The 14,693-nt window shown below is 38.1% G+C and overlaps 1 protein-coding gene across 4 annotated transcripts in view; it reads right to left on the bottom strand.

Moving 5' to 3' along the window:
• invs (inversin) overlaps nucleotides 1–14,693 on the bottom strand; it is a 94,472-nt gene that overhangs the window by 17,485 nt on the left and 62,294 nt on the right. For all 4 annotated transcript variants that reach the window (XM_062984073.1, XM_062984074.1, XM_062984075.1 and 1 more), the window contains exons 11-12: nucleotides 11,206–11,312; nucleotides 6,601–6,813 (exon numbers count right to left, since the gene is read on the bottom strand). In XM_062984073.1, the coding sequence (XP_062840143.1) occupies nucleotides 6,601–6,813; nucleotides 11,206–11,312 (320 nt within the window). The remainder of the gene's footprint in view (nucleotides 1–6,600; nucleotides 6,814–11,205; nucleotides 11,313–14,693) is intronic.

The following is a 14,693-nucleotide window of genomic DNA, read 5'->3' as shown; positions in this document are numbered from 1 at the left end:
TTTCACAGACCACTGTATGAACTCTGTGTTTATACCTAACTCCTCTGCTCAATATATAATACAGATCTTGTCAAACTCAAACTTCCCTATAACATTTCAATGTTATAGTTACCTTAAGACAATTATAAGTAGCTTCCCAGCCTAACCTACACAGGATTATTCTTACACTAAAATAGGGTAGAGTAAAATAATGTGAAATATATTTAGCATCAGGAGATAAACAGAATGTAGTTAATTAAGAAGTATATAATTGGAAAAAATATATATTCATACAGATATACATGCATTCCAGTGGCTGTTAAGAAAGTCTCAAGCTACAGCCCTGCACACATTAAGCTAGGATTAAGTCCCACTAAATTCATTGGAGACAAAGGTTAAAACACAATAAACACAATGTGATTTAAAAGTCATAGTTAAAATGGACTGGGTAGGCTTGCTGGAAGAGATAGGTCTTCAGTTGTGTTTTAACTTCATTTAGCTGCTGGAGCTCTTCTGGCAGATCATTCCACAGTTTTTGGGCGAATGATGAAAAAGTCCTCTGGGTGACAGCTGTCAAAGAGCCATCTCCCAGAGGCCCTCAGTGTTGTATGGATTGTACGGGACAAGGCGATCCTGTAGGAAGCCTGGACTCAAACCATGTAAAGGACAAAACCAACACCTTTTTCTTTGGCTGGCAGTATAGGGGTAAAAATATTCACTCCTAGCCGGTAGGCTGTTGGGAATTGTGGGAGCTGAAGTCTAAAACACCCGGAGAGCTGAAGTTTGCCCATGTCTGCGATAAGGCCTCTGAGAGGAGAAGATGGGGTAATGCTGATAGGGGATAGGGAAAAGGCAGAATGAACATGCATTTATACAGTATTCATTATTTATAAAATACATTTTCTCATTTAAAAACATGTAACAAAAATGGGGGCGAGGTAGGGGTTTGGAATAGATTAATCACATTTCAGTGTAAAATTTGTCTTAAGATGAGAGCGATTTGAGATAAGAGCTCAATCACGGAACAAATTAAACTCTTCACTCAAGATATCACTGTACAATAACAACTTACTACTTTTCTTTGCTATAGACTACAAATACTTTCAGAAAGTGTGAAATGGGACAGTGTTGTGTGTATTTAGCAGAGCTTCCTGTGGCCTAGGGGATAAAAGCCTCATGGCTTGGAGGTTGGATTGCTGACCTGAAAGCTGCCAGGTTCAAATCCCACCCAGGGAGAGCACGGATGAGCTCCCTCTTTCAGCTCCATCTCCATGCGGGGACATGAGAGAAGCCTCCCACAAGGATGGTAAAACATCAAAATATCCGGGCGTCCCCTGGGCAATGTCCTTGCAGACGGCCTTCTCTCTCATTCCAGAAGCAACTCCAGTTGCTCCTGACACAAAAAAAGCAGTAAGGCAAGGTAAGATGGACTTGTAGATATTTGTATATATACTTGGTATTTCCTATTTGTTTTTCCACCTGGTTCTATTAGATTTGCATTCAAGAAATGCCAGTAGAATCAATGCAAAGCTTGAGCGATCAGGCTTTATTGCCCAAGACCTCCCCACGCACAATCTTTGGGAGCTCATGCATTATTTGTGGCTCCCACACTCAAGGACTCCCCTACAAAGAGTCTGGTATAAGTGGCATCCCTTTTCACTGGTGCCCACTTTCCATTTAATAATGTTGCTGAGTTGCAGTATATATAAAAATCCATTTTATAATTATTTATTGATGATTAACAACATCACTTTTTCTTTAATAAAATTCCTATTCTCACACCTTTTACTTGAGCTGATAAGCAACTAAATAGAAACAGTCATCTTCTCTGGTGGAAGAAGGGATCTCTTTCTCGTGAAAGATTTTTTTCCATTAAAGGGAAGGAAGTTTTGAATCTGTAATAGGACTAACCAGAACATAATATTGAATTGTATAAACAGAAAAGGCAAACACATTTTATGCTTTACAAATATTTCAGAGACATGTATGATGTCCATATTAAAATGCAGACAAAGAACCTGACTCATGGAAAAAAAAAACATCTTGTATTCTAGCGTAATTTTAAGTTAGGACAGAACAAAACAAAAAGGTTCCTATAGAACAAAAGAACTTTTGCTGCGTAATGGAAGCTTTTCAAACACAATACAAAAGTGAAACTGACTAGATTAGGGACTCCTTGTAACTTGTCCTGGTCAATTCTGTCTCTATTGAATTCTATGGTGCTAGGAAGAGCAACTGCAATTAGGAAAATGGAGCAAAATATGGTTTTCTTCACGGAGACTTTACCCCCTAGAAAGTTATAGAGTGCTGATGCTCATTCAGAGCCAATGCCACAAAGGGAGTAAAAGGAGAAGTTGTACATACATTATTTCTAGTACAAAGTTTGGAGTTTTGTGGATAATAAAGCAAGCAGGTAACTATAAGGACAGACATCCTTATGTCTAGGGATATAGCAGACAGTGATTCAACAAGGAGAGATACTAACTGGGCACAAACAGTACTTTGTCATGTGTGCTAACTTATGGGCATAGCATAATAGAATCAAATGAGTAGGCTCTTAAACCAACGGCAGAGAGCCACATACTTCCTGTTACTATAATTTACCAAGCTGCCTGAACAAAATTTCCACAAACCTTATTTCCTCCTGCTGGGACTCCACTGTGGTCCCATCAGAAACAATAACATCACAATCTAGGGGATATATTTGCTGCAATGTGAACATAGAGTGTTAATATAAGAACATTACATGCATACATACTGACAAATATAAAAATGTGTAAGCCAAATGTTAGATGGGAGTTAAATTGCTATTAGAACAGCCAAAGAAGCCTGCTATGCACCTGGGCTGATAAACAGTTCAGAGTTTGGGAAGGAGGAGCTGAGGAAAAATAATACCAAGATCATTTTTCCAGAGAAGGCGGTGTGAATACCATGATGTAATGTTTTGATTAAGGAACCTATGAATATACTGGCAGGCACATGGGACAGTAGAAATGAGATTAGCAAATTAGCATAACAGACCTCTTAGTCTTGACAACAAGTAACTTTTGCTAAGCTTACACCTGACACATTTCAACATATGGCATATGAATGGACCCCAGCAATCTTCAGGCAGTTTTGGGGTAGAAGGCTCCACAATTTCAATGTTTCTTGGGGTTTTGTAATTAATTCCGAACTTTGCTCAAATGATCTTGCCATTCATAAACCTGAAAAAAATAACCCTAAAAAGCAGATTCCAGCTCCACAGGCACAAACATACTGAGCAGTAATTATTGTTGTTGTTGTTGTTGTTGTTGTTATTATTATTATACAACAGTATCTTCCTTTCTTAAATAGCTCCACCTATTTGATGGCCTACAGGGAAATGAGGTCACCTGTGTGAGTTGGTCGTGGGCACCTGACAAAGAGAGGTGGGGCTTGGCAGAGCTATTAAAGGAAGATACCACTGTTTAACAACAACAACAACAACAAAACTTTATTTATATTCCACCCTATCTCCCCGGAGGGATTCCAGGCGGATTCCAAAAATAAAAGGTAAACATACAACGCCCGAACACAACAATGCACCTATAATAACGAAAATTAACAACCCAACATATAAAAACAAATTATGACTTAACAACGAAAATTAAATTAAAAACACAACCTGTTATATCAGACATAAAACAAAACGTCAAACAAAACATTCCCTGTCTTTCCAAACTTGGTGTTGACCCACCCACCTTTGCAGTAGTGTGAGTTTGACTGGTCGCCTAGGGGCTAGGTAGGAATCCCCCCCCCCCCCCCGTTAAATAGGATTTTTGCCATTTGCAGGTTTTTGTGGATATGGATATTGGTGAACATGTATGGATAGAGACTCTTCTTTGGGGTACCCTGAGCCTTATTCCCCTGACCTTGGGGCTCGAACTAGGGAAGGGGGAGACCTTGGGGAAGCCTTCTAAGTGTATATGGTCTTGGGAACAACCCAGGTTTTGGTTTACCTTGGAACACTAGCGTCTTTGCCCAAGTTAGATGGTGGGGAGGTTAAGAGGATATCTGCTGCCACTACCTTTTCCACATCAGTACACTCTTTCCCCCATTTTGCTTATGGATATCTCTGGTTCACAGTGATAGCAACTAGCTCTATAAAGATGGCCCAGTTTACCCAATGTTCTGGTGTGGTCTCATTATTTCACTGGTGGGTCATTAAAAAAAACCCTCTCAACTTTGCCCAACATATGGTGGAATGATAAGTCTCTTCCAAATAATGGACTTTACTTGAATCTCTAGCAAGTGGTGGCAAAAAATGCAGAAACCATCCTGATGTCTGTCATCCAAGATGTTGATTAACAGAGTATTCTTCTTTCACAAGAGAGCCAATAACACTGGCCAACACACATTTTGGTGCCTCAAATGTTAGATCTGTTGCTGGGTGCTGATTCTAAAAATGGCATCAGTTTCCTCCTATCTGCTCTAGTTTATGAGATACAGAACATATGCCCTATATCAAACTTCATCTGCTGGCCCATAAAAAAATCATGATAACGATATCCAAGAAACTAGAGTGAATGCAGCCTTTCTAATGCAATTTTCTGCATCAGTGTCCCAAAAAATCCCCAGGAACAGGCCTAAAAACCAAGACACCAATAATGTTTTGTTGGGCTATGTAATGAATAAAAATCAATAGCATGAGAATTTGCAGAATTAACAACGGCATACAAGCCTAGTTATTCTGACATTTATGCCCATATGTAAAACCATTATTTAGCATTTTTCTTTTATTTTCCATTTCTAATGTTTAGTTCCACTGAGGTAAAGGTAAAGGTTTCCCTTGACATTAGGTCTAGTCATGTCCAACTATACGGGGTCGTGCTCATCCATTTCTAAGCTGAAAAGAGCCAAAGTAGGTCATGTGGCCAGCATGACTGCATTTAGTTCCACCAAATCTATATACAGTAATGTATTTAAAGCCATGCAATGTTTGCTGTTATTGCCTTTTTAAAAGTTAATGGTCAACGAGACACTGAGAGATACTACTATCCTTTTCTAACATTTAACATAATTATTTGAACCAAAGGGAGAAGATATATCTTATCTGAAAAAGTGATCATAGTGCATTCAGAACTTCCATGAGCAAATATATGTATATTCACAGTGAGATTTATGGAGTCAAAAGGGATGTTAGTTGGCTATAAGTGCGAGTAACACAGGCCAGGTTTAACTGTAGAAGGCACAGATGGATATAAAAGAGTGACAGCAATGTCCCCTCTAGTTTATGACAAAACCATAAATGCCATTTGTGGTAAGCGATAGCTTTATAGACCATTTGCTTGTTTTAATTTCACTTTAAAATTTTATTTCTACTTTGTTTTTTGTTATTGTGAAACCATCAGGAGATAATTGCTGGGCTTGTAATAACCACCATCACAATGATTGTTGAAGTAGAAAAAGTATCTACAAATTATGGTGAAAAGGATAATAATAATGATAATAATAATAATGATAATAATAATAATAATAATAATAATAAACTTTATTTGTAGTCTGTCTTATCTCCCCGAGGGGACTCAGGGCGGATTTCAACATACAATGGCAAACATTCAAAGCCTCCGTAAACAAACAAATACTGACATAAAATCCCAGAGAAACCCCGCATATAAAAATAATATCAAAACCTAATATCAAATTAAAACCTAACACCAGTAAACTAAACCTAACATCAATAAATTAAACTACATGTAGTCAAACAAAATTATATAATAACATAAAATTCAAAGAAACATCCACATTAATTTACAACAGCCAACTAGATGACATTTGAAATTTGCTGGAAAGGCAAAGCACGTTATTTCATAACACAAGGTTTATCACAAAAGCAACTTCCACCCTGTATAGTTTAAATCTAATTGGGCTGTGTTCATGAAACCCATACATGTACATTGATTAGAAGCAGCAACTCTGGATCTGAAATCTCAACCAGTATTCAGTATTCTATCAGAACTCTCTCTATCAGGGGTCCTCAAACTTTTAAAGCAGAGGGCCAGTTCATGGTCCCTCAGGTTGTTGGGAACTGGACTATAATTCGGGGGGAGGGGGGGGGAATGAACAAATTCCTATGCACACTACACATATCTTTTTTGTAACGCAAAAAAAAAAAAAAGAAAAGAAAAAGAAAAAGAAAAAAAGAAAGAACAATACAACATTTAAAATGAAGAACAATTTTAACCAACCTAAACTTACCAGTACTTCAATGGGAAATGTGGGCCTGCTTTTAGCTGATGAGATAATCAACGACTTGTGTGCCCTAAGTCTAAGATTTAGGGCGGGGGCTGTGTAAATAACCTTGGAGGGCCTTGGAGGGTTGTATCTGGCCCGCGGGCCTTAGTTTCCTTACCTCTGCTCTATATATTAAGTTCAGCATAGGCATATGAACCTACAGTGCTGCCTAATAGTGAGATCAACTTCCTACCTTCTTCCATTCCAATGCAAACATTATTTGAATGCATGTATTCTTCTATACTGCCCTGAGTCCCCTAGGGAGATAGGGTGGATTAAAATAAAGTCTTATTACTATAATATTCAACTTATTTTTTGCTTAAGGTAAAACAACCCTTGCCTTTTGCATGCACATGTCAGACTTACTTCGCAGCAGCATCTTTCCTCAGCTGTTCATGCTTCATGAGAAGATTTTTACGATTTTGGAATGTTTTTCTAACTTTGTATCCTTTATAGACTGCTTGTATTTTGACAGCTGCAATGTCCTGAATGGCAGCTATGGACAATGCATTATGTTCCAACATGAACTGGATTACTTCATGATGACCTCCCAGCAGGGCATAATCAAGTGGAGTGTATCTAAAAATAGCAAAAAAGATACATAATTTTAAAAAAACAGCTGAAAGATTATTTCTAATACTAGTTTTCAAAATTATATACCTGTGTCATCAATAAAAATGCAATTATATTTTATGAAATATTTAGTTGTGTTAAAAAGGGTACAGCTTGCATTTGTGTATGAAGAGCAGAAGAAACTAGTCACTGATAAGAGTCGTTATCTGTAACAAAAGCTGGATCTAGAAGACACTACATACATAAATGGGAGTTTAAGTTCATGTTGCTGTCATTAAGAGGGTAATGTCCAAATGGCCGAAGTCAGCACAACTTTGAATATATCACAGGTTATGAATACATAAATACAACCATGATGCAAACCAAAAGGCAGTATTAATGCCATCGTTCGGGAACCAAGAGTGGTCACATTTACTCAACTTGAACTTTTACAACCTGCTTGCAAGACTGAATTTTCTAAAATTAGATTCACCTAATATGGTAACCTTAGTGCTGAGTCAAAGCAAAAGGGAAAGCTACTTCAGGAGCACCTAGATCTCCTATTTGAGGGACTTCACCTCAAATTTAATTGCCATGATTTAATTCTATGCAATCATATCATTTGTAGTTTGGTGAGGCACCAGCATCCTTTGGCAGAGAAAACTCAAGACGTTGTAAAACTACATGAGTCAAGGCAGGATTCATTTTACAGCATAGATGCCGCCCCCCCCCCCCCCCCAGGTTTTCTTTTCCATTGCTGGAAACTTTGGTATTCTAACACTTTTGTTTTTAAAGAGGGAATTCTAAGTGTGCAGCAACTGTAATGTACACCTTTTTAAGCCAAATTACAAAGAGTGCACTTTTTGCCATTGCACATTACATTCGCTAGCACATGAAATTTGAGGTGAGCATTAGATTAGACGGTACAAAAGACTTGGAGTAAAAACGAGTATAACACAAACATCTCCTGACTGTACGAGCTGTTCAACAGTGAAACTCTCTGCCTCGGAGTATGGTGGAAGCCCCTTCCTTGGAAACTTTTAAACAGAGGCTGGATGGTCATCTGTCAAGGATACTTTGATTGTGCTTTTCCTGCATAGCAGGAGATTGGATTAGATTGCTCATGTGGTCTCTTCCAACTCTATTATGCTATGGTTCTATAATATCTACATAATAATGCACCAATTGTAAAGTTCGATGGTAGTTTAACAAATGAGAAATTAAATAGGAATTTACAAAAATAGTTTGGGGAATCAGTGAAAAAATATTCATTCTTTACTAATACTATAAAACCTAATTTTTCAGACTGATTTATAATTTTGTCAATTTTTTTTGTTGTAAACTGATATTATTCTGGAATATTCACAGAGGAGAAGAGAGCAGGGTAACTAAAATAATGATAAAATTATTCCAATGGACATTGGCAACAACGTTTATTCACAAATCAAAAGTACATCATCACAGCAACCATGGAGTACTACCTTTTGAAATATGTATACATTAATTGTTACTATAACACTATGTAACATGATTTTTGTTCCTGGGTTATAAATGTTATTTCCTAATTGGTTCTATCATAACAACATGGGAAAAATTTATTAAACTGCAAAAACTTTGTTTTTGCAGAGCTACCTGCAGCACATTTTGCTACAGTTTTTCAATGAATGTTTTATAGAGTCTCAACCAGTTCAACATAGTTTGTGGCAGTCACAAAAACCAAGTTCCTGGAGCATACCAACTACTTTCAAAGTACACTATTAAACAAGAAATAACATTTTCAAACCAGGAACAGACAATTTGAAACATCTTCTGACATAGTGTAATTTTACCTCCCAAGCAATGAGCCTGAACCTTCTAGGGGCTACAGGTGCCATGCCACCTCCATGACCTCCTAAGTCATGAATCAACAGTTCACTGTACCATCTGGATTGACCTTAAGAGTCTTGGCCACCATTCAGCTTGATATGGACTCCAATACATTCACAGCCATTCTTAGATAAAGAAATGGAGGCTGCCCTCAACATATATAGTAGTTATCTTCTGCATATGTATCCAGGGCTGTAGCCAAGGAGGGGGGGGGGGAGTTAGGAGTTCAAACTTCCCCTGAAAATGTTCAGTTTTTTTTTTAAAAAAATTGGTTTACTCATAAATTTAAACTGGTTAACCAAATCCCCATGAGTGTCTATAAAAATGTATCTGTCTTGAGTGTCCACTGAAGTTTATCGATGGAGCCTGATTTCTAACTTATTTTGCGTTTCTAACTTATTTTACTCTTCATGATTCGTTAAATAACAGTTTCAAACCCCCCCCCCCCCCATTTTTTCTCCTGACTTTGGCCCTGTATGTATCGGCTTGTTTTACACACACACACACAATGAAATAGACAAATACATATGTTTCTAAATAAAAACTGTTTCCTACATCTCCTGAAATAATTCTGTCAATATTCAGGTAAGTCCAATTATCCTGATTGCTGGGATTATCCAGTTAATCTATTCAAATATATGCTGAGTAGGACAAAGATGCCAGGCAATTACTGTCTACAGGTTAGCCACCTGCCACAGATCTGTATGTGAATCATTAGTGGGAACTCTTTCTGTCAGTACATGGGATGGTCAAATTGAAGTTCCTCTTGATGATAACCAGAAAGGATGCCATGCAGGAAAAGACAAAAGAAAAGAGATGGAACCAGTGAAATTGAACTTGCCATATGTTGATTGTCTAAAAAGAAGATCAGAGTGTCTGAAACTGAAATGTCAATAGAAATACAAGACAAAGATGGGACTTAAAAGAGATGTGAATGTCATAATCTAATATAAGTACCTTGGAACAGTCTCACGTTTTCATCTGTGTTGTTATATATGTTTGTTGACAAACACAACTAACAGTTTTTTAAGGTTCTTATCAAATATGCAGCCAATTAATAATGCATGTCAAGGTACAGGCATGTTTAATCCTATTTCTGCTGTGGATCATATTGATTCTAGCTGAAATCTTTGCACAAAAAGATCAGTCAAGAGTTCTCAGTATGCAGGACATAACATTGGTATCCAAGGACTTGGCTGTTAATCATTGTATTGGCAAGCTTCAGTGCTGATTTGTCTTTACTCCTGCAGATTCACATATACATATATACTTCCAAGAACCTACATTTTTCATTCTAGCAAAATCAACTTTTCAAATAAAAAATAGAAATAATTTATTGTCAAAGAGCTTAACATTAAAGTATTCAACTCTCAAATCTTCCTAGCATCCAGATATAAGGTTGCCAGAATGATTGCAAGACAGTCTGGCAATATTACATAATTCTTCATTATATACAACAATTGTTCATTATATAAAATGAATAATTTCAGTAGATTCAGCTCCTCCTGTTACAGAAAATGCCAGAAATTTCCCTGCACAACCACTGAGAGGCAGTCTAGTGTTGTGGTTTGACTGGAGTCTGGGAGTTCCTCACTAAGCCATGAAATTTACTGGGTGATCTTGGGCGAATCTTCTTCTGCCAGCCTGACCTATCTCATAGTGTAAATGTGAGGATAAAATGGTGAGAAGGAGAGTGATGTGTGTTGCCTTAAACTTATTGGCACAAAAACAAGACACAGACATAACTAACGAAACAGAAAAGTAATAAATTAAAGTCGTAAGAACTCAGGTTAAACAGGATCCTACCAAGACACTGCTTCTTAATTTAAGAACAAATCCATACCAGTGTTATTTCATGTTTCTGAGGGAGGAAAAAGTGGTTTTGATATCTCCAGATGATCATAACATAAAATAAGCTCAACTGAGTATTTGGTTTTTAAAAAAGGAAACTAAATTGAAAGCAGTGGAAGGAGGGGAGAATATAATCAAATACAGATATTGTATAGATGTTAGGAAGTATTGTAGGATGGGACCTTCTAAGGCTTATGGATGATTAATTTATTACTTTTATTGTCTAGTTCATCTTCTTTAATTCTCTTAAATTGATCTCTCTCCTCCCCAAGGGAAGCTAATTGCCACGGTGTAAAGGTTTTTTTCTTTCCTTTCTTGGAGCCGAGGCTTTGACTCATCTTCTGGGTTCTTTTATTTTTTTAAATGTATGCCGCCACCATCTCCCCGAAGAGACTTGGAGTGCCTCACATGGGGACAAGCCCAATCAGTCACAATTACATTGTAGAATACAGTTAAAACACAAGTATCAACTAAAAACAAATTAGACATACCATGGTAAAATAGCATAACTTAATGTTTTATAGTTATGCTATTTCACCATAGGTTTAGTGAGGCAATGCAGAATTACACCAGCAGACACTAACAGCATTTTTAACATTGAAAGTATTTTATAAATGTTGCCTTTTTGTAAGATTCTAGACCATCTTAAACCTAATAATCTAGCTAAAGGAAGACCCATTTAGAAAACAAAGCAAACTATACCTTTCTTCATTGTTCTCCATATGATTAGGAAAGGCGCCAAACCCCAGCAGCAACTTGATGGCATCAAGATAGCCATTGTTACATAACCAATGCAGTGCTGTCCTTCCCTATTAAATGTGGAATATAATAATTTACATTTTGAAATCTCAAGCAATATAAAAATATTAACATGTAAACTAGGGCTGTATAGAGATTGTTTTGAATATATACATACAGACATAGAATATTAATTTTACTTTCATTTATTTTCTTTATTTCTATCCCACCTTTCTTTCTTAAATAAGAACTCAAGGTGGCTTATAGAGACTCAAGACATAAAAGGAATGATATACAACTTTTTTGAAAAATAAAAGACCAGCAAGGATTATTATAATTTCAGCTGAAATGGTGAAGATTCAATTAACTGTGGAAAATAATTTTCGGTTGCCATTAGGACTGTAAGGTAATTTATTAAAAGATCTTCCCCAAGCTATGCAAACTCTTGTAACCACACACCAAGCAGTGAAAAGTGCAGACTGAACAGGATGGGAGATGATCAGAGATTATATGTAGTACATTATGCTAGGAGTTGAAATCATGCAGCCTTTAGACACTATTGAGCTATAATTCCTACTACTCTTTACCAGTATCTACATTGGTTAGAAATCATGTTTATTTTTCCTTGTCTACATGTCTGTCTTCAAGTGATGGCTTCTGTATTTACTGCTCCTAGTAAGAATCTTAATCAAATTTAATTGACCTATGGGTTAATATCAGCTTTGATTGTGCTCAATACAAAAATACATGTACCTATTCCAATGAAATTTAGCAAGTTTCTAAGTTAGCCACATCCTGCAACAGGTTCGGTAATTGTGGAAGGCTTCTTCTCCCATGCCATGCTGAGAATAAGATTATTTTTCCTAACACAAACTGAGTATGAAGGTTTGTACTGTAGGGTTTGTTTCTATGTCTGAGAGAAGGTGAAACTGCCACATCTATTTTTGGCTCTGGTTTTTTGACCACGTTTGGCTTCTGCTGCACCTTTGCTATCATAAAACTGTTAACACATTATCCCCTTCCTAGAATAGGAGCACCTAAAGAGAGTAAGTAACCTCAAGGTTGGCCTTCTGCAATACACTTTACATTGGGCTACCTCTGCACCAAGTTCAGAAACTCCAAATTCTCCAAAACATGGCAGCCAGTTACAGGAACATCTAGGCGTGAGCATTTAACATCCATATTAAAACCACTCCACTGGTTGCCAAATGGTTTGTGGGCAAAGTACAAAGTGCTATTTTTGATCTTTAAAGCCCTATATGGTTTGGGTCCAGGTACCTACAGGATCGCCTTCTTCCATACAATCTGCCCCGCAAACTTAGGTCCTCTGGTGTGTGTGTGTGGGGGGGGGGGGGACTCCAACCAGCCAGAACACGTCTGGAGGCTGTCACCCAGAGGATCTTTTCATCGGCTGCCCCAAGACTGTGGAATGCCTGCTAAATGAGCTGTCAGTATTTAAGAGACAATTGAAGACCTATCTCTTTCTGCAGGCCTAAGTCAATTTTAACTATTAAATTTAAACTCATGTTTTTACTGTATCTTAATCTTTGCTTTGTGTATTTTAATATATATATTTCATAGTAACAACTCCTCCTCCGTGCATGAGGCAGGGCATTGTGGGCAAGCATACATATGAGCAGTTGTTTGTTCAGCTCCACAGTCACACAAGGTGGAAGATTCCTCCAGGTAGTGCCATCTTACCAGGTTGTCTTTTGATGTGCTCACTCCACTTCTCAGTCTATTTAGCGACTTCCAAATTGCCCATTCTTGGTTTGCCCCTGGAGGAAGACCCTCATGAGGGGCCATCCAGTTGGGATTACCTGGTTTAGGTGCCCAGAGGGACACCCTTGCTGTTGCTGGAGGAACATCAAGAGGAGTGGTGGTTCTCATGAAGCCCTTCCTTGATTTGAGTCTGGTGGGAGGAGGCTGATAGTCATGCAGTGGATGGCTTTCACAATGTTCCACCTTTTCTCTTTCACAGTTAGCAGCAACTTCCCGTCGTACGTCAGGAGGGGCAATGCCAGCTAGCTTATAGAGTTTATCAACAGGTGTAGGTTTAAGGCATCCTGTGATTATTCTACATGTTTCATTCAGTGCTATGTCCACCTGCTTCGCATGGGCAGACTTGTGCCAAACAGGACAGGCGTACTCTGCAGTTGAGAAAGACAAGGCCAGGGCTGATGTTCTTATTACTTGTGGGTCTGCTCCCCATGCGCTGCCAGTCAGTTTCCGCAGGATGTTATTGCGTGCAGCTACTTTGTGCTTGGTGTTCATGCAGTGTTTCCTATATGTTAGTGTTCGGTCTAAGGTGACACCAAGGTATTTAGGATGGAAACAGTGTTCGAGCTCTTGGCCTTCCCAAGTAACTTTCAGTTTCCTGTTGGCTTCACGGTTACGTAAGTGGAAAGCACACACTTGTGTATTGGAAGGGTTAGGCTTCAGGTGGTTCTCTTTGTAGTAGCTGGAGAGATCTTTCAAGGCATTAGTGAGCTGGTTTTCAACTGTTTCAAAATCTTTTGCTTGTGTTGTAAGGCCAAGGTCATCAGCATATATAAAGCTCTTTGTGAGTGGTGGTTGTGGCTGATCGTTTGTGAAGATGTTAAACAAGGTTGGTGCAAGAACGCTTCCTTGGGGTAAACCATTCTTTTGCCTCCTCTATCTACTTTTCCTGCCCTGAAACTCCACATAGAAGCTGCGGTTTTCTAGGAGGGTCTGGACAGTTTTTGTAAAGTCAAAGTCCCGGGTAATATGGTAGACTTCATGCAGCATTTTCTATGTTGCACCGTGTCATAGTCTGCTGTAAGGTCCACAAAAACTGTTCCCGTAATGCAGCCTTTCTCATAGCCTTCCTCGATATGCTCAGATGAAGAATTTGACCTGTACAGTTTTCCCCTGGTCTGAAACCTGCTTGTTGTGCAATAAGCTTAGGTTCGATGACAGGTCCTAATTGATTTAATAGCATCCTCTCATAGACTTTATATAGATGACATAAGAGGGAGATTGGTCGGTAATTCCTGGCATTGGAGGCATCTTTACCAGGTTTTAAAATGGCAATTATCTTAGTTTTCCTCCATACTCTGGGAATCTGTTTGTGTGTCAAGCACACAAGTGTTTGATTTGCTCCATCATTAAGTCATCTAGGCCAGGTGCTTTACCAGTTTTACATCGCTTGATGGCTTCTCTGAGTTCTTTCAGGTTTAGAGGAGATGACAACTGGTGGGTTATGATAATGTCTTTTAACTATATTGTTCCCGCCAGAAAGAAATAACAATTATAATTTATAATGATAATGATAACAATTGAACATCTACATGAAGCGGCTGGGAGAGATCATAAGGAGTTTTGAAGTTTGACGACACCTGTCTTCTTCTTAGGCGATCCCTCATAGTTCGAGGACGATTGTCTTCCATCTTTCTTGGAAGACGCCTGTGCGTGATTTTTTTTTAATGTGT

Source organism: Anolis carolinensis, chromosome 6 (genome assembly GCF_035594765.1).
Source record: "Anolis carolinensis isolate JA03-04 chromosome 6, rAnoCar3.1.pri, whole genome shotgun sequence".
In the NCBI taxonomy this organism is placed as follows: domain Eukaryota; kingdom Metazoa; phylum Chordata; class Lepidosauria; order Squamata; family Dactyloidae; genus Anolis; species Anolis carolinensis.
This window is presented reverse-complemented; position numbering and strand designations above follow the sequence as displayed.